At 46.2% G+C, this 24,147-nt stretch overlaps 1 protein-coding gene across 1 annotated transcript in view; it reads left to right on the top strand.

The window, feature by feature from the left end:
- The first annotated feature begins 337 nt into the window (after nt 1–337).
- The window catches only part of ARL8A (ADP ribosylation factor like GTPase 8A), a 44,106-nt gene continuing 20,296 nt past the window's right edge, over nt 338–24,147 (top strand). Inside the window, exons 1-3 of the mRNA XM_033919087.1 lie at nt 338–876; nt 19,559–19,639; nt 23,107–23,180. Of these exons, the coding sequence (XP_033774978.1) occupies nt 754–876; nt 19,559–19,639; nt 23,107–23,180 (278 nt within the window). The 5' untranslated portion in view covers nt 338–753. The remainder of the gene's footprint in view (nt 877–19,558; nt 19,640–23,106; nt 23,181–24,147) is intronic.

Here is a 24,147-nt window from a genome sequence, read left to right as displayed (position 1 = left end):
ATTTGGGTCTTTGGGACCATATATTTCCCAGTGGTTTGTGTCCTAGACATATTTTATGTGGATTATGAATATTTGTATATTTCTAAATAAAGCCTGCATCTTGAACATCACCATCTCCCTCCCCTATCACTTTTCACATCTACCTCCTTCTGAGCACCCCACTCCCCTTGCTCATCCTCTCAGCAACCTTTTGCCCTCATGCATTCACCAAAGATCACCAAAAGAGGAATCTGACACACCCCGGGGGGGAGGGGGGAGGGAGGCACAGTCTGCAGCTCCTTCCTAGGGCAGCGGAGTCCCAGCGCCGGTCCTCCAGCACAGAGGGCAGCACAGGGAGGAGGCGGCTGCGGCAGCGTGTGCGCGCGCGCGCGCTCCCGCATTGTTCCCCAGCGAGCCGCGTTCTGGGGAGGGTGGTGAAGTTCAAGCCCCACCCATCCCCGCTCAGCTCACTGGAAGGCAGTGGATAAGCACCGGGGATCCGGAGCCTGAGCCACAGCAGACAATAAGGACGACGGGAGCCTCAGCCCTATTAAGGACTATTGAGCAACGGAACGAAACGAAACAAAACGAAACAAAAAAAAATTTAATCCATCTGTCTTTGCTCTCCCTCTTCCCTGCCCCGGTCTCTCCTTTTGGACTCTCCTTGTGATCTGGGGGAGCAGCAGCCGTCCGGCTCAGCCTAGGAAGAGGCTGGTGGGTTGGACACCCCCCTCCCCACCCCCCCAGGCACCGAGCTCGCTCGCCTCTGCGAAGATGATTGCTTTGTTTAATAAGCTGCTGGACTGGTTCAAGGCCCTCTTTTGGAAAGAGGAGATGGAGCTGACGCTGGTGGGCCTGCAGTACTCCGGGAAAACCACCTTCGTCAACGTGATTGCGGTAAATCGCTGGCGTGGGTTTTCGGATGCTTTCTTCCCTTCTCAGCCACCTCCCGGAGGGTGCGATCCCTTTCCCTGGGGGACAGAAGAAGGGATCACACAGAGAAGCATCCTGTTATTTGGGGGGGGGGGAGAGAGTGATGCTGCAAAAGGGAACCGTGCAACATTTGTTGTGGTTTTCAACCATCTTATGCTGTGGTGAGACCTACTTCTCCTGTAATATGGATTCCCCGCAGCATGTGATATATATTTCTTATTGCACCGTTATGTGTAAATAGAGTAGGACAGTTCACGCATGAGCGTTCGAGGCCGCATGGGTCCCTCCTCCAGGACCCAAATACGGCTCCCGTCGGTTTAATTCCAGCTTTATTGCATCTCTGTAACGCATCCTTAGCTAAGTGATGACAAAATCTGGGATTAAGTATGATCAAGGCAAAACAGCAAAACTATAGAGTGGAATAATCTTACTGCTTAGACCAGGCAGCCGCAATCCAGTCGGGCTTTCAGGATTTCCCCAATGAATATGCATGAGATCTATTTGCATGCACTGCTTTCAATGCATATTCACTGGGGAAATCCTGAAAACCCAACTGGATTACGGTCCTCAAGGAGGGACTTTGAGATCCCTTAGTCCTGGGAGTATTCCAGTCGGGTTTTCAGGATTTCCCCAATGAATATGCATGAGATCTATTTGCATGCACTGCTTTCATTGGATGCTAATAGATCTCATGCATATTCATGGGGGAAATCCTGAAAACTCAACTGGATTGCGGCCCTCGAGGAGGGACTTTGACACCCCTGGCTTAGATAAAGGAGACATACGATATCTTCTCTGATAATGGGAAACCTAGGGGCCAGTAAAAAATATATATATTAGTCCATAAAAAAAAGAAAAAAAAAACGCTCGTGATTATCGCTGGAGGAGTAATAGCGATTGTTTGAAAATGTTGTAGCTGTGTCTACGATGGTTTCCAACACCTAACTCTCGCCACATATCGTCAGCGTGTGGGATATTTTTTTCACTGGGGTGCAGATGGGGGGTGAGGGGCTGCTTGCTAAGCCACAGTTAAGCAATGAGGAAGAAGAATTTAGGTGAAGCCCCTAAGTCTGTCCTTGTTCCTTTCTAGGATTTTTGGCCTCTCAGATTTTAAGGCTTGAGGTGTTTCCAAATCTTTTAGTGAGAGATTTCAGAAATGTTTGAAAACTTTGTTTGAAATAAGGCCGGTATGTATCCATTTGTGTGAGTGTGTGGCCTAAGTATTTGTAATTTTGTTTTATTAGAAGAAATTTCAGGCGATTCGGGAAAAGTGTGTATTAAAGAATGAATATTCCTAATTTTAGAACTCTTTAAAAATGATGTATCCTATAATATAAACCAGGGGTCCCCAAAGTCCCTCCTTGAGGGCTGCAATCCAATCGGGTTTTCAGGATTTCCCCAATGAATATGCATGAGATCTATGTGCATGCACTGCTTTCAATGCATATTCATTGGGGAAATCCTGAAAACCCAACTGGATTACGGTCCTCAAGGAGGGACTTTGAGATCCCTTAGTCCTGGGAGTATTCCAGTCGGGTTTTCAGGATTTCCCCAATGAATATGCATGAGATCTATGTGCATGCACTGCTTTCAATGCATATTCATTGGGGAAATCCTGAAAACCCGACTGGATTGCGGCCCCCTGTCCTACAGCAATAGTCAAGGGTTTAGGTCAGGCATGGGCAACTCCGGTCCTCAAGGGCCGGAATCCAGTCGGGTTTTCAGGTTTTCCCCAATGAATATGCATGAGATCTATGTGTATGCACTGCTTTCAATGCATATTCATTGGGGAAATCCTGAAAACCCGACTGGATTGCGGCCCTCAAGGAGGGACTTTGGGGACCCCTGATATAAAATATCAGAGATCCTGGAGAAGTGTTAGGGCTCCTTTTACAAAAGTGCGCTAGCGTTTTGAGCGCACGGGCCAGATTAACGCGTGCTATAGTGTGCGCTACCCGAAAAACTACCGCCTGCTCAAGAGGAGGTGGTACGGCATTTTAGCGCATGCTGTTCCGTGCGTTATAAGGCCCTAACGCACCTTTGTAAAAGTAGCCCTTAGTCTTAGTGAATACTATAATATTTTGCACTCTCCGGCTTCAGAAATTGTAAATAGTCTCCATAACTGGTCTGACCGGATCAGTGTTACTGACTCTTTATCGGGGAGATGCTTTTTAACACAATACCTGGCGTTATGGAACTGTAGAACGAAGGCTGGACTTGGTGGTCCTAAGTGGCCTTGTGTCATTTTCCTTCATAGTTGCCTTCTCTGAACTTTAAAAGTGGGATAATCTATTCAAGTGTTCTTCAACCACCGGTCCATAGAAATTTCCTGCCGGTCCACGGAGCCGGCACGTGCATCAGGCCCAAAACAGTGGGCCTGGTGCACTGCCGGTTCGCGATTGATGCGGCGTTATCTTCGGGCTTCTCCCTCTTCCTCACTGACTCAGTGCACAAAGCCACGGGCAGCGGCTCCTACGCGCGTCCTGTGCCTGAACTGGAAGCCGCCTTCTGACGTCGCAACGTCAGAGGGGAAGGCTTCCAGATGAGGGGCGGGACGCGCAAGGAGCCGCTGCCCGCAGCTATGTACACTGCGTCAGTGAGGAAGAGAGAGCCGGCCTGAAGATAACACCAGGGGCAGCATAAAACGGTCAGGCGGGAGCAGGCCAGAAGGTAAGGTGCAGCATGGAGAGAGGGAGACAACAAAGGTAGGGGGAATGATTTTAGTTTTGAATTTAGTGATTGAATTGTGTCAATTTTGAGAATTTTCATCTGCTGTCTGTATTTTGCACTGTTCAGGAAGAAATGCATTTGTTTCTTTTTCTCCGGGGGTTGTACTGCATGCAGAGTCTTGAACCTTAGGGTTTGTTTGTATTTATTAGTACTTTTAATTTTTGGTCCTGTATTTGCATGGGGTTATCTATGTTCTGGTAGGAATGAATGTTGAGAAGCATACAGTGTGCTTTGTGTAGTTTAATTTTGTGGTTAACCATTATGGGTTGTTAATAAGATTATATTGTGTGTATATATGAAAAATGAATGGAAAAAATAGTGTTACAATTAGTGCTATGGGGGCGGGGTCTGGGGCAAAGATGGGCGGGGTCTGGCCCACAACGTAGCCCAGTCTTCAACCGCCAGTCCGCAGACCGATGCCGGTCCACAAAATAATTCTTTTATTTCTGCCAGTGTAAAAAGGTTGAAGAGCACTGATCTATTCCACCGATTTGAGGCTGCTCAAGACACATTAAGTCTGGTCTCCAGGCCTCGGGCTAAGGAGCCCTACCTAAGAAATTCTTCCTTATAATATGAATGAAAGGTGTCAGGTCAAAGGCGCGCGCAGACAACTGAGCGCAACGTGGAGGCGCAGGCCAAAGAAAATGACTGTTTTAAAGGGCTCCGACGGGGGGGGGGGTGGTATTTATACAGATCGCGCCGCATTGTGGGGGCGTTGTGGGGGGTTGGGGGGTTGTAACACCTCACATTTTACTGAAAACTACTTTTTCCCTAAAAACAGGGAAACAGTTAAGTTTCCAGTATAGTGAGGGTGGTTACAACCCCCCAAACCCCCCACAACGCTGCCGCGATCTGTATTAAGTAAAGTGGGGGGGGTTCCCCAACAAAACCCCCCGTCGGAGCCCCTAAAAACACTCTTTTTCTTCGGCGCGCGCTTCCGTCTTGCGCTCAGTTGTCGGCGCGCGCCTATGCCTTCGGCGGTTTTGTCTCTGAACTGAATGAAATGGTGTGGTGGCCGGGTTAGTCCACTTTTCAAGGTAACATGGAAGACTCTAGGCCAGTGGTTCTCTGCCCAGACCGATTTTTCAGGATATTCAACAGGACTATGCATGAGATAAGCTTTTGTATGCAAATCTTTCTCATGCATATTCGTTGTGGATATCCTGAAAACCTGATTGGCTAGGTGTGCTCTGAGGACTGGTTTGAGAACCACAGTGCTAGGCCCCCAACCAAAGATGGCAGCTAATTGTCTGGAGGCAGGGACTTCTATGGAAGGAAGTGTGTGTGGTTTGTAACTGGACAGCAAGTAGGCATCTTATGATTAAAACGATCAGTTGAGCAATAAGCTGAGAGGAAGTGGGAAATCAGTCTTGGAAGAAAAACTGCTTTGGGTTAAACTTTGTTTGAGGAAGGTAGTGTTTTAGTGTAACATTACTTGGATAAAGGCACTAAGGCCTTCTAACGCATGCATGTTAGTCTATGGACAGGTTAGCATTTAGCATGTGCTAATTCGTTAGTAAATTTACTGTTACTGCTATTTCTATCATGGGGATAACGCTGTGGAACAAATTAACTGAACCGCTAAGAGCGTTATCGGAGATTTAGAAGTTTAAAAAAAATTCTTCACACGACGTTATTTTTAGAAGCATTTCAGTAAAGCTGAAACGTTGAATGCTGGTTTTAAGATGAACTGTACTGGGAAGATCTATTTAAGATGCGATTATTCATCTGTAACCCAAGTTGTCTGCAAAAGTCTTGTTTGTTATATTCTGTGCATGTTATTATTGTAATGCCGCCCAGATATAGGCGGTTGAAATTTTTTTTAAAATAAATAAATACACCTCGTCAGTGTTAGTGACCCCTCCCCCTTGTCTTCGTCAGGTTTGTCTTTGGTCTTGGTTTTTCTCATTGTTACCTCCCACGGCATTCAGGGAGTTAGGAAACCAGGAAGAGCTCGAGATGGTGTGACACAGAGCCTGGTTGGGATTATTGCCTTAGGAATTGATTCTCCGTTTTTAAATATCCAGTACCCTATTTGAAATCTGAACCTTGAGGGCCACGCACTAGTCCGATTGTCCTGATTTTCTCAATGATGTAAAGGAGGCAAGGCATGCAAATGAGCCTGAGGGAGAGGGGGCACCACATCACCCTTTTGATTCATTGTGAGCACATGAGCCCAAAGGGGAAAGGGGCAGCTGTTTTGTTCATCAGCTGACTTCCATACAAATATATCTTTCACAGAAAGGGTGGTAGATGCGTGGAACGGTCTCCCAGAAGAGGTGGTGGAGACAGAGACTGTGTCTGAATTCAAGAGGGCCTGGGATAGACATGTGGGATCTCTCGGAGAGAGAAAGAGATAATGGTTACTGCGGATGGGCAGCTCTGTGACCTCACAATGCAGGTGCACAGAGCCTTAGCCTATAGGAAGAGGAGATGCAAATGTTAAGAGACTTAGCCAATAGGGAGAGGAGAAGATAGTGGATACTGTGGATGGACAGACTAGATGGGCCATTTGGCCTTTATCTGCCGTCATGTTACTGTGTTTTTATAATCATAAAGCTCTATGACATCACAATGCAGGTGTAAAGAGCCTTAGCCTATAGGAAGAGGAGATGCAAAATGTTAAGAGCCTTAGCCAATAGGGAGAGGAGATAGTAGATGCTGCGGATGGGATGACTAGATGGGTCATTTGGACCTTTATCTGCCATCATGTTTCTATGTTTCCATTCATTATGGAAATCTTGAAGACTCTTAAGACGTGAATATAAGACGTGAATACTCGGTTCTGTATAGATGTCTTAAATTTATATTGTGTGTGGTGATTGCACTGATACCAGGTACACCAAGTACATTTTTTATACATCATGGGAAAAGATGCACGTTCCAGATGATACTCGTTACTAATTGACAATTTTTGTTTAAGATGTTGACACCTAGTAGGCTGCCTTTAGTTTGCCATTGATCGGTACAAATCCTTCGCAGTTGTGAATGAAGGGAGCTGACTCAAGTTGCTCACAACCAGTTGGGCAGGGGGAGTCCACTCTTTACCAGTTCCAACGTAAAGCAATGAATACTGTGTTATTAAACTGTACATTGGTCTGAGCTGTTTTTAGAAAAAAAAAAAAAAGTATATCAATGGTAGAAAACTCAAAAGGAAATCAATTGGGAAGGTTGGATGGATCCTATGGTCCTGATCTGCTCTTGCGTTTTGTGTTTCTCTGTTATTGTTTCTGGGAAGTTTTAGTGACTGATTAGATAATGTTGGTTCATTGGCCTCACGGTTACGATCAGTATTAGTGACCCCTCCCCCTTTCTTCATTTGATCTTGATTTTTTAATTGGCATCTTCCACCTCTCTCAATATGCTTCTATCTTTCTATCTATCTTACGAAGTTACATAAGGAATTTGTTTATGTAATGCATAGGATGCAGATTATCCTATTCGGGGAATGACTTTAGAATCGTGTGGATGAGGTGCGAAGTAAGGGAAGCCTGTCTAATCGTACAAGTTCTGTCAAGATTATTGGGCCTAGCAACTAACTGATCAAACGTTTTTAAGCATCAACCACTATAGTTGTGGACTGTGGAGTAATCTGCAGAGATAGATTGTAGATGGATGAGGAAAGGAAAGCTTGAGGTCGTGAGGGGGGGTTGTAAGACAAAGATGTAGGTTTTTATGGCTTTCCTGAAAATAAGAAGACCCTCTAGGTCTGATGTGTAGAGGCAGCTTGTTTCGTAGGTTTGGTAGGAAATAGGAGTAGAATCATTTTCGGACTGTTTGGAGCTGGAGGGCATGTCCAGAGGGTGTTTGTAGGCGTATTTCACTCTATCTGTCTATCGACTTTGTATATCTAATGTTCTGTACACTTGTAAATTCATAATTTGTTTGTTTATGCATTATGTGTGTCAGCCTTGTTACCTGTTCTGAGCTCGTTGGTATGGACAGGATATAAAACTAACCAAATAATATACAGTACAGTCAAACCTCGGTTTACGAGTGCACCGGTTTGCGAGTGTTTTGCAAGACGAGCAAAACATTCTCGCAAATCATGACTCGCAAACAAAGCATTGACTCGATTTGCGAGTCCCCCTGCCTGCTAAGTGGCATCGCCCCCCCCCCTCCCGCCCGCAAATGCTGCCCCCCCCCTCTACGAATCGGATGCGCCCCCCCCTGCTTATTTATTTAATTTGATTTATATCCCGCGGGTCACAAGGTAACATACACAAGACAGATAACAGTTAACAACAAGGAATAGAAGACTAAGGGCTCAATTCACTGAACTCACCGATCGTGTCCCGACCAGTTTGCGAACGTTCCCCGACCCGATTCACTAACCTTCTGGCCGATCAGTCTCCGATCCGATCCGGCCATGCAAATGAGGGGAAATGTCAGGTAAGTCTTGCAGGTGCTATTGGTTATCAGGCACTGTGCAAGATGGGACATTTACTAGTAAGAGAGCAGAAATGGTTGTAGCTCTTCCTGTTTTTTAATTTAGTTTCTGTCCCACGGGAGACTGCAGCCAAGTTCGAGAGAGAGGGAGGAGGAATTAACAGAAGTGGGCCGAGAGCCACAGGTAGAACCTAACATGATTGGTTGCACTACGTTCTGTGGGGCGGAGGAACTCCTTCCCCCTGTATCGCTGATTGTGTAGGCATTATGAAACAGAAAGTGGGCGGGGCTTCCCCGGGTCACTGCCTAAACGCGGAGCGGGCTTATGAAGTTGAAACGATTCCTGCGCACGCGTCTCGATCGCCTGTGGGCGTGCATTCGATCAGATCATTGGAATGCAGGAACTGTTGTGAATCGGCCACGAATCGCCCAACAGCGATCGGGGACACAGAGTTTAGTGAACCTAGGCCTAAGGCAATAGGGTGCAGTGGGATGTGTCTACTTCAGTTGTTCTGGATTAGCCGACACTTGGAGTCTGAAGCATGCCCAGGGAGAGAGTCAGTTGAACATCTGTTAAGAATACAGTGGCGTCTATGTCACTTCCTCCCTCTATGATGGCCCCGCCTTTTCCTGCAATGGCTGCTCCTGGGTCCTGGTTGTCTTTCCAGCAGGTCTCTAAGAACTATTGTCACTACGGCTGTTAGGGCCTTGGCAGTGTGTTGCTTAATACCATTTTTCGTATGACTAGTGGAGCTTGGATGCCCTGCTAACCACACTGTATAAGTTCCTTGGTGGTGGAATACTGGTTCCCAGTTTGCTGCATCAATGAGTGACCCTGGTGCACTTGGTGTTTTGATTGTGGCCAGCAGTTTACGATGCACAGTCTGCCAAACTCACAAACTGGCTTTTTGTGCAGATGAGTTAGAGTTGTACCTCCCTCACAGTGATCACATGAGAAGCGAAAGCATTAACCAAACAGATAATCTGCAGAACAATGTCATGCCCCAGGAAAATATATTCAGAATAGATTAAGGACGCCTTCTGTTCTGAAGCTGAGAAGGTCCTGATGCATTGGAGAAGGCACTTTGTATTTTTTTTCCTCAAGTGTGGAGGGCAAGGCTGAGGACAAGCTTTAATCCTTGCTTTGGTGATGGGGGTGTTCTCGTTCAAGCCTAAATTCTGGTCATATTGGATATAGGTCCACTCTGGTACCCATGACTGGGGTGGAGGGCTGATAGAAATCTGGGATTTGAGACGTAGGGATGCCTAGAGCAGAGTTTCTCAAGCCACTTGTTTGGGGGTACGCAGCATTGCAGCAGTCTCCTGCCCCCTCTTCCTCCTTAATGACTGCCGCCGGAGATCCCATGCCCTCCTTCCTGCATTCCCCCCTCCACCGAAGCTGACCCAGAAGGCTTCCCTCCGATGCCTGTGCTTCCCTCCCCCTTCTCCCCCACAGAACAACTTCCAAGGGAAAACACAGTGCGACTCATTGAGTTCAGTAGTTTTCACCTGCTGGACTTGGCTGATGCAGCATAAACACCAACCTCACCTTCTCCTCAAATTGACAGGGCTCATTCATCACCCAAATACCTCCCTTCACACTCATCCAGTATGCTTCCGACCCAGACTCCTCCCCTCCTCCCACTACACATTTATTACTCGCCAATGTCTTAGCAAACTCACTAATCATTCCTTACTGCCTCTCCCACTAATTAATGTTCCCACTAATCCAATTCCCTTCCTCTCTCCATCTGATTCACACTCTCCCAATCCCTCCATCCACATTTATTTTCCAACCACTACTCCTGATCAGACACTCTCTCTCAGTCTGACCCAGATTCTCTACTGCCCTGGCTCCATGTGACACACACACTTCAAAACTGTTTCCCATCCTCAACTGCTGAGACATTCACTCAATTGCTCTTTCCTTCCACTGCTCTGACAGACACCAAAACTATCTCCCTCCTCCCATCCAATTCATTTGTTTCCCAACTTCTCCCTCAGTGACCACTTTCAAAACTCTACCTTCACCCATAAACATCCTTTTTTTTACTGTATCTCCCCAACTGCCCTGCTCCCATTCCACCCCCAATCTGGCACACTTACTCCCCCGACTGCCACCTTTCCTAGGATTCAGCACACTCAATTCCAAGCCACTTCACTCCTCCTCACGGATCTGACACAACTGCACAGGGAAGTGGAGGGGGGGAGAGAAATGCTGCTGCATAGGGGGTAGGGAGAGAGACAGATAGAAAGAAAGGCAGATAGTGGAAGGGAGGGAGCAGAAAGAAAAGAAGAAAGAGACAGGGGCAGGGAGAGAGACAGAAAGAAAGACAGACAGACATATATTCTAGCAGGGGGGAGATAAAACAAAGGAAGAAGGGCTGCTGCTGGATAAGGGGAGCAGTGAAGGGATGGTGGTGGACACAGGGGAGGTAAAAGGAAGGGAGAATGGACAGGGGGAGCAGGCAAGGGATGGTGGTAGACAGCCAAGGAAAAAGAAAGAAAGAAAGACAGAAATACAGAAAGCGGCTAAGGAGAGAGAGAGAGAAAGAAATAAAGACAGACACACACACATATATTCTAGCACCCATTAATGTAACGGGCTATAAGACTAGTTTTGTATAAAGTGGTATATTTGTAACAACAGTTTGTTGGTTTGTTTATAATACACCTTGCCTGCATCTTGTACGTCAGTCTGGAGTTCTTCTTCCTTGTCCTTGGCTCACCGCATTTGTTGGATTTTCTTGGTTTGTCCAAGTCATGGACTCGACGTGAACCGCCTTTTGGCGAGAAGTGCCTGCGTCAGGAGTCCCAAAATGGTAAATGACAAACCAACAATGAAATCCAAGTCCTTGAGTGTACGGGGGTGGATCGAACCATGTCACGAAGAAGTCCTATCCAAAGAGAGGAGTCCAGAAACGCCGACGGAGGGCTTACTCATTCAAAAGAATGGCTAACTCGTTCAAAAAATGGCGGAAGACTCTGTAGTATCTTCTAAATGCTACATAAAAAGTCCGGTTGATCTTTTCCACATGGAGTTTTGCTCTTTTGCCTCATGTTATTTGTGTAGAATCTAGCTTTGGATTTCTTTTAGTCGTGTATGTCAAGACAAAATTTATCATGTATATTGTCCATTGCAGTGTATCTCAAACTGTGTGCCTCCTGAGGCACCGTCTGACTGAATAGAGGACCATACCACTTGCGGTGAGAATCATGTCCTGTAGGCAATCAGCCAGCGCCTTTTCTCTCCAGCCTTCTTCCCTGCTGGCAACCCCCACCTGGTGTCTTGGGGCCCGTCTGAAGGGCCTTCACGCATGCTCGGAGGCCAACATGATGATGTCACACATGCGTGTGACATCATCATGGCGACGCCCGTGCACGTCCGTATGCCTCGAGCTGCGGTCACTACCTTTAGTGTGCCGCAGCTCGAGAAAGTTTGCAGGACACTGGTCCATTGGAATTAGAGAGCACTGAACTGGGAAAGTTCTTGGCTTTCATGACCTAATTGGATGAACAGAAAAGCATAACCATTATTCTCCGAATTCAATATATGGTGCTCACAGTTCTGCCTGCAATTCAATTGATTAGTCATACATAACCCAGCTGCATATCTTTATCTAATATTCACCATTGCACATGCTTCATGAACCAATCTTTTGTCTTATGTCAAATGATCCAGTGATGTTTTTTGAAGGACCTTTATTTTATATTTTTAAAGCACCCTCAGAGGCAGAATCGCTCCAGCCAGCAGATGATTGCCTGTATTTGACTTTGGTTCTTAAAACATTTTTAAACTACTAGCATTTCTAAAAAAATTATATTACATTACTTTACATTTCATTCGGACTTATATTCCGCCAGAGCCCTTACGAGTCTGTTTCTATAGTTAAATAGGGGAGGGTCATTAGGGTGGGCAGACTAGATGGGCCGCGGCCCTTATCTGCCGTCTTTTTCTATGTTTCTATGTTTTCACGGCAGATAACAATATATTTCTATTACTGGGAACAAACCCAGTTAAACATAACGCAATGATAAATATTAAACTAGAACATTAATCTAATCTCACCTACAAATTGTGAGTCGCTGTATGCCTGTGCAAGGCGTACAGTTTGAGTGACAGGTAAAAAGAGGGAAGAATTAAGGAGTAAGGAATCGGTAAACAGGAGGAGAAGATTGAGTGGGTGAAGAGTCTTTCACAGGGAAGAGTTAAGGAGACATTAGAAGTACAATTTATTTATTTTAAAAATTTCTACACCGCCAAAGATGAAATCTTGAGTTAGAATAGATTACTGATTGTCAATGGAATACAGTCAAACCTCGGTTTACGAGTGTACCGGTTTGCGAGTGTTTTGCAAGACGAGCAAAACATTCACAAAATCGGCGCCTCGGAAACCGAGTTTGATTCGATTTACGAGCACCATCCCCCGCGACCCAGCATCCCCCCCGAAGACCTCCCTCTTCTGGGCTGGGCGGTGCGTCGGAGATCCTCCCTCTTGCCTGTGCTGGGCTGGACTGGGCCTTGAGCATTTGCGCATGCTCAAGGCCTTCTGGCCTCGCTCTCTCCGAGATTCTGAATCTGAGAATCTCGGAGAGAGCGAGACCAGAAGGCCTTGAGCATGCGCAAATGCTCAAGGCCCAGCCCAACACAGGCAAGAGGGAGGATCTCCGACGCACCGCCCAGCCCAGAAGAGGGAGGATCTTCGGGCACTGGCACTGGCATGTCCTATGCGGTTGGTGCTGGTGCCGGTGCCCAATCGGGGTAAGGGATTTCGTTTCGGTGCTCGGGGGGGGATGTAGAATTGCGGGGGATGGGGGTGACGTGAGCGGGGGGGGGAGAGAATACTGATTCGCAGGGGGATGCCGGATCGCGGGAGGGGGGTATGGAGCAGCGCCCGTAGCCTCGGGGGGTGGGGGGAGAGGAGGTGCTAGTACCGTTATTTAAAAATGTTTTAAGGACAAGCAATAGTTCTGGCTGGAGCGATTCTGCCTCTGGGTGCTTTAAAAATATAAAATAAAGGTCCTTCAAAAAACATCACTGGATCATTTAATATAAGACAGGAGGTTGGCTCATGAGATATATGCAATGATGAATATTAGAGGAAAAACATGCAGCTGGGATACGTCTGACTAATGATTTAATTTTTCCTTTGTGAAATTCTGAGTGCCATTCAAGTCTGATTTTCAATTTAATTGAATCATGAGTCAATTAGTGCCAGTAATTAGGCGCTAACAATTAATAATTCTCAATCTTACAATGATGACTATTCTATAGACTGACTACAGCAGACCCTCAATATTCACGGGGCTTCGGGGCAGAGCTGGCCCACGAATAGGAAAAATTGCGAATAATTTTTGGGGCTGGTGCTGACCCACTCCGGCCTCCCTCCTGCATCCTCGACCTTACCCGGTGGTCTAGCGGTGACGCGAGGCGGGAGCGATCTTCTTACGCTCCTGCCCCGTGCAAAGCCATCATCAAAATAGCTGCTGTGAGTTCCCGTTCTCAAGACTACAACGGGAACTCATGGTGGCCATTTTGATGATGGCTTTGCACGGGGCAGGAGCGTAGGAAGATCACTCCTGCCCCGCATCACCACTAGACCACCAGGTAAGGTCTGGGGGATGTCTGGGGCAGCGTTTCTACATTCAAGCTAGTTCTTCCACCTAACTGGACAGCAACTAGAGAATGGCACGGGGACAAATTTTTCCCCATCCTCGCGGGAACTCAATTTCCTGTCCCGTCCCAGAGAGTTCTTTTCCAGTCCCTGCCCCATTCCTGCAAGCTCCGTCCTCATCTGCACAAGCCTCAAACACCTTAAAATAATCAGTAGCACCATTCTAGAGCTCAGATTGTGATGTCATAATCCTCATTCCACCAATGCTTAAGCTCTGACCTCATCTGCACAAGCCTCAAACACTTTAAAATCCTAAGTAGCAACATTCTAGAGCTCAGATTGTGATGTCATAATGCTTCATTCCACTAATGCCTAAGCTCCGTCCTCATCTGCACAAGCCTCAGACACTTTCAAATCCTAAGTAGCAACATTCTAGAGCTCAGATTGTGATGTCAAAATGCCTCATTCCTCCAATGCCTAAGCTCCGTCCTCATCTGCACAAGCCTCAAACACTTTAAATTCATATAAGTAGCAACATTCTAGAGCTCAGATTGTGATGTCATAATGCCTCATTCCACCAATGCCTAAGCTCCGTCCTCATCTGCATAAGCCTCAAACACTTTAAAATCCTAAGTAGCAACATTCTAGAGCGCAGATTGTGATGTCATAATGCCTCATTCCACCAATGCCTAAGCTCCGTCCTCATCCGCACAAGCCTCAGACACTTTAAAATCATATGTAGCAACATTCTAGAGCTCAGATTGTGATGTCATAATGCCTCATTCCACCAATGCCTAAGCTCTGTCCTCATCTGCACAAACCTCAAGCACCTTAAAATCATAAGTGTTCAAGGCTTTTGTGGTTAAGGCCGAGCTTGCAGGAATTCTACAGGGACAGGAACAGTGACAAAACTCGTGAGGACAGGACAGAGAAATTGAGTTCCCGCGGGGACGGGGAAAAATGTGTCCAAGTATCTTTCTCTAATAGCAGCTAAAATGCATTGGCAGCATCAGAATTCAAAACTCTTCTTCTCAATTAAATGCCTTGGTGATAAAAAGAAGTTTTTAACAATCTCCCAGACTGTACTACATTCCTAAAAAAACGTAAATTTCCAGACATATACATGTATTTTTTATAGCATCTGTTTTGCAGGTAGATGTACACAGAGGTGGAGTCTAGACCAGACTCTCGCATGTGTAATTTATAGAAAGCTGTAATTATATATGTACCTCGGGACTAGTAGCCAACGGAGAAAAAAACAGAACTACTTCTAATCAACAAATGGGGAGAGAACAGCCCAAGTTACCAACTAACTCTGAATGGCAGCACCATAAAATCATCCACGGACGGAGTGAGAAACAAACCTAGGAGTATGGCTAGATCCAAATCTAATACAAAAATGCTCCAAAAGGGGAAAAAATAAGTGCTTAAAAGACACAATAATATGGACTGGGTGTGCCCTAGGACATTATAATAATAATTTTATTCTTATATACCGCCAAAGCCATGGAAGTTCGAGGCGGTTTACATCAAGAAGCGCTGGACAATCGGCGAAGAGGTTACAATCAAAGTCAGAGAAAACCAAAAAAACTCTGGAGTGACGATGTTCCCAAATGGACTTTATTTGAAAGTATCAAAGTTCCAAAGGTACACTAAAATCATCCACATAAAAGTAAATCATTCACATAAAAATAAATCATCTACATAAAAGTAAATCATCCACATAAAAATAAATCATCTACATAAGAGCCTTAAAGGACCTAGTCCGCTAGGGATACAGGACCCAACACGGTCCGCGTTTCGACAAAAAGTCTTCTTCAGGGGTCTCACTTCCGGCTCACCACACAATTGTTTCCCAAGTACTCACCTTTATAGGACCCCCAGGGACCCCTGAAGAAGACTTTTTGTCAAAACGCGGACCATGTTGGGTCCTGTATCCCTAGCGGACTAGGTCCTTTAAGGCTCTTATGTAGATGATTTATTTTTATGTGGATGATTTACTTTTATGTAGATGATTTATTTTTATGTGGATGATTTACTTTTATGTGGATGAGTTCAGTGTACCTTTGGAACTTTGATACTTTCAAATAAAGTCTATTTGGGAACATCGTCACTCCACAGAGTTTTTTTGGTTTTCTCTGGATTTTCTTCTTTGTGGATATTTTGGGGTCAATTCCTTTTGTTTTTTGTTTGTTACAATCAAAGTCAACAATACAATCTTACATAATGAAAGAATTGGAAAACTATATAGTTCTTAGGGTTACTGGTTGAATAAGAAGAGCAGTATAGAATCTTAGTTTACAAATCGATTGAACAAACTCATTTTTACCAGTTTTCTAAAATTGAAGTAGGATGAGGAGAGCGTGATAACGTTACTAAGCCAATCGTTCCATTTGCCTGCCTGGAAGGCAATACGATTCCCTAGCCTCCACACTAAATAACACAATACAAGTTTAAATTTATGAAATAAGGAGCGCCCTTAGCGTGGGTTTGAAAGCTCTTAAGAACAGTTCAACGGAGCAGCTCTGATGCTTCAAAAAGCAGAGCTGGCAAACCCTGAGCAGAAAATACTACTCCCGCCAGCCGCTTTAATAAGTGCAAATTCAGTGCAAACAGTGTGCAATAAATCAATCAATAGTGAAAAGGCAGGGAATCGTCTGTCCTGTAATGCCCCGAATGCCTGAGCCCAGTGACTCAAAAACAGGCAGTATAAATCTTAATCATGTGTCCCTCCAGATACTTAGCTGAATGTAAAATGCTGCAGTCAAATGGTACCGAAGGAAACATAGAAACATAGAAGATGACGGCAGAAAAGGGCTACAGCCCATCAAGTCTGCCCACTCTGCTTACCCACCCCCTGTCTATGCCCTAATGACCCAATTTCCTTATCTTGACCCTCGTAGGGATCCCACATGGGTATCCCATTTATTCTTAAAGTCTGGCACGCTGTCTGCCTCGATCACCTGCACTGGAAGCTTGTTCCAACGATCAACCACTCTCTCTGTGAAGAAATACTTTCTGGTGTCTGCAGCAGCCACTCTCTTCTCCTCTCCCTATTGGCTAAGGCTCTTAACATTTGCATCTCCTCTTCCTATAGGCTAAGGCTCTTTACACCTGCATTGTGATGTCATAGAACTTTCTGATTATAGAAACATAGAAACATGATGGCAGATAAAGGCCAAATGACCCATCATAGAAACATAGAAGATGACGGCAGAAAAGGGCTACAGCCCATCAAGTCTGCCCACTCTGCTTACCCACCCCCTGTCTATGCCCTAATGACCCAATTTCCTTATCTTGACTCTCGTAGGGATCCCACATGGGTATCCCATTTATTCTTAAAGTCTGGCACGCTGTCTGCCTCGATCACCTGCACTGGAAGCTTGTTCCAATGATCAACCACTCTCTCTGTGAAGAAATACTTTCTGGTGTCTGCAGCAGCCACTCTCTCCTCCTCTCCCTATTGGCTAAGGCTCTTAACATTTGCATCTCCTCTTCCTATAGGCTAAGGCTCTTTACACCTGCATTGTGATGTCATAGAACTTTCTGATTATAGAAACATAGAAACATGATGGCAGATAAAGGCCAAATGACCCATCATAGAAACATAGAAGATGACGGCAGAAAAGGGCTACAGCCCATCAAGTCTGCCCACTCTGCTTACCCACCCCCTGTCTATGCCCTAATGACCCAATTTCCTTATCTTGATCCCACATGGGTATCCCATTTATTCTTAAAGTCTGGCACGCTGTCTGCCTCGATCACCTGCACTGGAAGCTTGTTCCAATGATCAACCACTCTCTCTGTGAAGAAATACTTTCTGGTGTCGCCATGAAATTTTCCGCCCCTGAGTTTGAGCGGGTGCCCTCTTGTGGCCGAGGGTCCCTCGAGAAAGAAAATATCATCTTCCACTTCGACACGTCCCGTGAGGTACTTAAATGTTTCGATCATGTCTCCCCTCTCCCTACGTTCCTCAAGAAGCCCAACTTCTTTAAGTCCAAGGCAGACGTTAAAGTGCATTCCTATTTCAACGCGGCTCAACCCAGCAGGGTTTCAGGGCCGTAGCCCCTTCCTCAGGAACCGAGCAGGAAAAACACAGCTGTAGGTCAGAGTCATTCCGGGCAGGCAAGACAAAAGGGGTTACTCCTCTGCTTAAGTCACTATTCTGTATCATCCGTGCTTAATCGTTATAGCGTGTAATTTGAAAGGAACATACCCACGGGAGAGGTATGAGTGGATTGGGGGGGTTCCTAGTAGTTGGGTGTGATGTTATAGAGAATTATCATTTGCATACCCAACTGCTGAAAATGAGATAAGAACATAAAAATGGCCATACTGGGACAGACCAAAAGTCCATCAGGCCTAGTATCTTGTTCCCAACAATGGCCAACCCAGGTCCCAGGTACCTAGCTAAATCCCAGGTAGTAAAACAGATTTTATGCTACTTATCCTAGGAATAAGCAATGGATTTCCCCAAGCCATCTCACTAATGGCCTATGGACTTCTCTTGTAGGAAATTATCCAAACTTTTTTTAAACCCTGCTAAGCTAACTGATTTCACCACTATACCAGGTTTCAGCAGGCGTAAATGCTGGCACTTAAAGTTAAGCACAAAATCCATGCTAAGCCAGTATTTATAAAAGGCACTCAGCATGGAGTGCCTTTTATAGAATACTAGTGTTTAAGCCCGTTACATTAACGGGTGCTAGAATATGTCTGTCTGCTTTCTTTCTGTGTCTCCCTGCCCCTGCCTCTTTCTTTCTTTTTTTGTCTCTCTCCCTCCCACTGTCTGTCTTTCTGTCTTTCTCTCTCCCTGGACCCCTTTATCTGTCTGCCTTTCTTTCTCCCTGCCTGCTGTCTTTGTGTCTGTCTTTCATTCTCATGCGCTGCCTGCCTATCTTTCTGTCTCTCTCCATGGCCCCCTTCTATCTCCCCCCCAAAGCAAACCAAGATTGCTTCCTGGCCCCCTTTCCCTATCCCCCCTCCCCCCCTTCCCTGTGCAGCAGCAGCATTCCCCCCTTCCCTGTGTTGCAGCAACAGCATTCCCCCCTTTCCCTGTGCTGCAGCATTCCCCTCCTTCCCTGTGTAGCAGCAACAGCATTCCCCCTTTCCCTGTGTAGCAGCAGCATTTCCCCCCTTCCCTGTGCAGCAGCAGCATTCCCCCCCACTTCCCGGTGCACCCACCCCTTGCCTGCTCCCCCTGTTCCCTTCCTTTTCCCTCCCCCCGTTCAGCAGCACCCCTTTCCTGCTCTCCCTGTGCATACGCCCCGCAGAAATCTACTTGCCTCAAAGAAAAGCGCTGCACCGCGCTGTTGCTGGCCTCGGTGTCTTCTCTCCACTGCGGCCCGCCCTAGCAGAAACAGGAAGTTGTTAGAGGGCGGGCCAGAGTGGAGAGAAGACGGCGAGGCCAGTAGCAGCATAGCGCAGCGCTTTTCAGTTAAACGCTGCGAGCGGGTGAGCAGGCGAGAGGGAGGAGGAGGAGGAGAAATAGATGCCGGCAGGGGCGCCTGTGCCCCCCGTTCCAAATCAGCGGCGGCAGCGGTTTCTCTGGTGGTGAGTGAGGGGGGAGTCACCGGCGTGTTCCCTGCCGCCGGGTTCTAAAATAGAATCCGGCCACGGATCAGAAAACACGGCGTCAGGGAACACGAAACCTTAAGTGCGCATGCGCGCTTAGGGTTTTATTATTAGTGATGAATTTACCCAGGATCTTTCCAGTCTGGCCCTTGGCCTCCAGTTGCTGGCTACTGGTGACCAAATATGCCTTTATAGTCACCATGAACCAAGTGCCCAGTGGCTTTCTGGCATTATTGATTGAGGAATTCTGTTTCACATTGGATGCTTGTGGTATGGGTTGGCTCTCCTTCGCTGAAGCTATATCAGGGCTGAACGTTCCTTTCCTGTGTCTTTTACAGTCGGGGCAGTTTAACGAGGATATGATTCCAACCGTGGGCTTCAACATGAGGAAGATTACCAAAGGCAACGTGACCATTAAGGTAGGATGTACCCAGTTATCCTTTGCTGGACTCGCATAGGACGGAGAGGTCTTGGATCTCAGGGCTTCTGATATTGGCATGGCTTAAGTTACGGAAGTTAAAAAGAGACTTAATAAACGTAGAAATGTGTTATCAACTCATGAAAACCCCAAAACCACATACTCAGAAAAGTGCCACGAAGGGGAAAAGTTGTCATTATGGGCTACCATTAAAACAGATTTTTTTTTTTAACCTCTTGACTCGTGCTATTATGTAATGAGACTAGTTACTGATAAGCCAGGGTAACAGTAAAATAAGCGAAAACAACTGGTTGGGACCAAAAGAGAAACACGCTGCAAAGGAAGAGCGAGGACGGTGACAATCTTGCAAATGAGTTCTAACAGCAGCCAAAAGTAGAGATGCAAAAAGGTCTATTAAGGTCTCAACAAGGCTGTACACCAGTGTATCACAAACCGTGCGCTGCGGTGAGATTCCAGGTGTGCCGCGAGAGGCTGGCGAGGAGGAGAGGCACTAGCGCCGGCCGACTGCCTACAGGTCGTGCCTTTCGCGGTGAGAGGCATGTTCTATAGGCAGTTAGCCGAAGCCGGCACCTCTCCTCTTGCAGTCCCCCCTCCCCTCCCCCCACTGGCGGCTTAGGGCCCCATCTGGAGGGCCTTCGCACATGCGTGGATGTCGACCTGATGGCATTAAATATTCGCATGACATCATCGTGTACACGTCCGCGCATTTCCGGATGCCCCGCCGCTGTGGCATAGGGTTTAGTGTGCTGCGGCTTCCAGAAGTTGGCGAGACGCCGCTCTACACCTAAGACCCAACACTAGACCGTGTTTCGGCAACGACAGCCTGTCTCGGGGGGGGGGGGGGAGGGTCATACAGTCTGAGCGTACCATAAAAATCACTTGGCTGCGAATGTAGAGCGAGAGAGAGGGAACCTGCTGTAGAATCCTGAGAACACACGTCTGGAGAAACCATCAAGAGCAAAAAGCGTGGGACAGTGTTCGAACTAAACTAAAGCTTGACTTTGTATACCGAGTCATCATTCTAAGAAGGCTCGACTCGGTTTACTGCAGTGGTTCTCAACCCTGTCCTAGGGGACTCCCAGCCGGTTGGGTTTTCAAGATATTCCTAATGAATATGCATAAGACATATTTGCATGCCTGTCTCCTCCATTATATGCAAATCTCTCTCATGCATATTCATTAGGGATATCTTGAAAACCCAACTGGCTGGGGGGTCCCTTAGGATAGGGTTGAGAACCACTGGTTTACAGCAATTAAATAAACAGGGAATGATTTACAAATGATAAACAGACGATAATAGCAAAATTTCAAAAGAATTCGTTTTCAAAATGTTTGGCAAATAGAGTAGTTTTTAAAGATTTACAGAAAAATTGAAACGAACTGGAACTCCTTAAGAAAAAAGGGGAGATCATTCCAGAGTTGAGAGAGTTTAAAGACCAAAGATTGACTGGAGATCTTGACTCCTTTAATCCCTTTTTTTAGAAGGAAGGGAGAGTTTAAATTGTTGGATACCTCTTGCAAAGGAGAATCGGTAAACATTCCAAAATAAAGGAATAAGAGGGTTAAGGATACCATGTAGAATTTTAAAAGAAATATAAGTGCATTTAAATTGAATTCTAAAATAAACCGGGAGCCAATGAAGACTCTGAAGCAAATTTTTGTTTTCTAAAGATCAGTTTCGCAGCAGTATTTAGAATTAATTGTAATCTATGAAGACAAATTTTTGTAATGCCGAGGTAAGATAGCATTACAGTAATCAAGACGATTGAACTAAGATAGAAAAATGACGGTGATGAAAAAGATGTCTAACCTTCCTCGGCATTCGCTTTCGGCTGCTCTTTGGGTTCATTTTGCAAGACTTTTGTCCATCCCTGCTCCTTTGTAACGGTAAAATACCCGTCTTAACAGTAACTCCCCCCCTAAAAACTTGGCGAATAAAACACCAGTCATTACGAGGGCCTTTATTTAGCTTAATTTGGGATTTACTCATGTAAATATCTGCATTTGCTTGTGTATCACACGAGTGTAAAATCTGACTTCAGCCAGCCAGCATTTACATATACTGTATATACTTGCACGCCATGTAGATTACAAGGAGGCATGATTTGGGTGGAGTTTGGGCTTTCTACAGAGAAAAGGATTGCATGTATATAGGGTTACCATATGGCTGCTGTGGAAGTAAAACCCAGATGTCTCAATTCGTCTTCCTTTTTCTGGAGCCATAATGGTAACCCTACGTGTGCAAGATCTGGATTTACAGCTGCTGTCTTGCACATGTAGATTTGTAAAGCATGTTAGTTTGCACCAGTCCATAATGGGAAGGGGTCTCTCCTTTTATTTCCTGGTACTTATTTCCCCCTCCAATTTGAAAACAAATAAGGATTCAGGCCTTTGTTGTTAATTAGCTGTATGTATGCGTGAAAATGGTAGACAAACGCCACTCTTCCCTTAAGCTGAGCAGGAGTCCTCCACATGCAGTCCTGCCAGTGGGTGGCACTGTTTCATTATCACATTCTCAATAGTGAAGGACGGGTAAGTGCAGCAGAACTTCAGGGGGCCTGCTTGTCCTTGGCAATTGAAAATGCAATGTCGAAGTACTGCCCCATACTGTCAGCAGTACAGCTGGATGACTCCTGCTCAGTTTAGAGGAAACAGTGGCAAACACATATAAGTGAAATAGTCTCAGTAGTGTAGGAAGGGAGGGAGAGAGGCGGACCATTCCGGGTGCCATCTTTGCGGAGCCGCTGGCACCTCGCCTTCTCTCTACCCCCTCCTGTGCACCTCTTAAAAATGATCACCAGCACGAACAGCTTCTTCCACCTACTGCTCGTGCTGGCCTCGGCTCCCGTCTGACATCATTTCCCGGTCGCGGGACCAGGATGTGATGTCAGAAGGGAGCTGAGGCCGGCACAAGCAGCAAGTGGAAGATGCTGCTCCCACTGGCAAACATTTTCAATAGGTACAAGGGGGCGGGGTGCACCGCATGGCAGGGAAAAGCAGGGGGGCGCGTGGCGTGGCAATGCCGGCTGCCACTGCCCCAGGCGTCAACCTCCCTAGCCATGCCTAATGGATAAAAGAGTGGTCTGAGAACTAGGGGAGCCTGGTTCAAACCCCAAAATGGCTACTGATTTTGGCTGGTTTCTAGTCTGCTTGGCTAACTGTTTGTGGACTTTTCCGCTAGGAATTTAATCAAATCTCATTTAAGCCCAGCTATTCTGGATGTTGTACGTATCACGTCTTCCGACAACAAATCCCGCAGCTTTATTTGTTGAGTGAAAAGCTGTCTCCTATTTATTCAAATTGTGCTGCCTGTTAGTTTCATGGTTCCCTGCCCATGTTTCAGCTGCCTGGACCACATCGGGAGAAGTGGGGGGAAGGGAGAGGACAGGCTGTATCTAACGTCGTATTAAGATTTCTGTTTCTCCCCCTCCCCCCTTCTTGTTCTAGCTCTGGGACATCGGAGGTCAACCTCGCTTCCGAAGCATGTGGGAGCGATACTGCCGAGGGGTCAGTGCTATTATGTAAGTGCAGCGAGTCTGTAGTCCTGCTTTTAGCGTATTTGCACAGATGTCAGCAGAAATGGATCGCTTGGTCCAGCCGGTCTGCCCTTTTGTTTTGCCTCCTGAGCTTTCACAGGTCTGATCTGATTTGCCCTGTGGATTTCTGTCTCCTGCGCCAGCCAAGACCCTTTGAGATCCAATGTGCTTGAATTTTGTGCTTGTCCTGGCTCCTGTAACCTCTGCTGGAAGGCTGTTCAGTATTTTCTGACACTCCTTTTGAGCTTCCGTCCCTTCGTAAGATTATCACTTGGCCTTAAACTTCCCATTTTATTTATTTAAAACATTTTTTACCCGCATTATCCAGGAGTTCTAAGCAGGGTGCAGTAAAAGCATACATAAAACACAAACTAAACTAACATACCAAAAATCAATAATCGTATACAATGCTCAAACAACCTGGTACAGCAACATATCCTCGTCAAATGCTACTTCAAGTCACAAGTAAGCTTGTGCAGATTAAATTGTCTTCGGCTGCTTCCTAACTTGCAAAAGGGAAAGGGATTGGGACTTGTATACTGCCTTTTTGTAGTTAAACAATCACACTCAAAGTAGTTTACATACAGGTTCTCAAGCATTTTCACTATCTTTCCTGGTGAGCTCACAATCTATCTAATGTAACTGGGGCAGTGGAGGATTAAGTGACTTTCCCAGGGTCACAAGGAGCAGTGCGGGGTTTGAACCCACAACCTCAGGGTGCTGAGACTGTAGCTCTAACCACTGCACCACACTCTCCTCCTCCAATACAATCTCAGAAGTGAGCCAAGTAAAGAGCAATGAAGCCATTGTGACATCACTGATGAGGTTGGCTCTTATTGGTGGAATGAGGCATTGTGACATCAGGGAAAGAGATTGGGATTTGTTCACCACCACACTCAAAGCAGTTCACATACAGGTACTTCAAGCATTTTCCCTGTCTGTCCCAGTGGGT

Source organism: Geotrypetes seraphini, chromosome 13 (genome assembly GCF_902459505.1).
Source record: "Geotrypetes seraphini chromosome 13, aGeoSer1.1, whole genome shotgun sequence".
Lineage (NCBI taxonomy): Eukaryota > Metazoa > Chordata > Amphibia > Gymnophiona > Dermophiidae > Geotrypetes > Geotrypetes seraphini.
The sequence above is the reverse complement of the archived record's forward strand: the minus strand, read 5'-3'. Positions and strand labels throughout refer to the sequence as shown.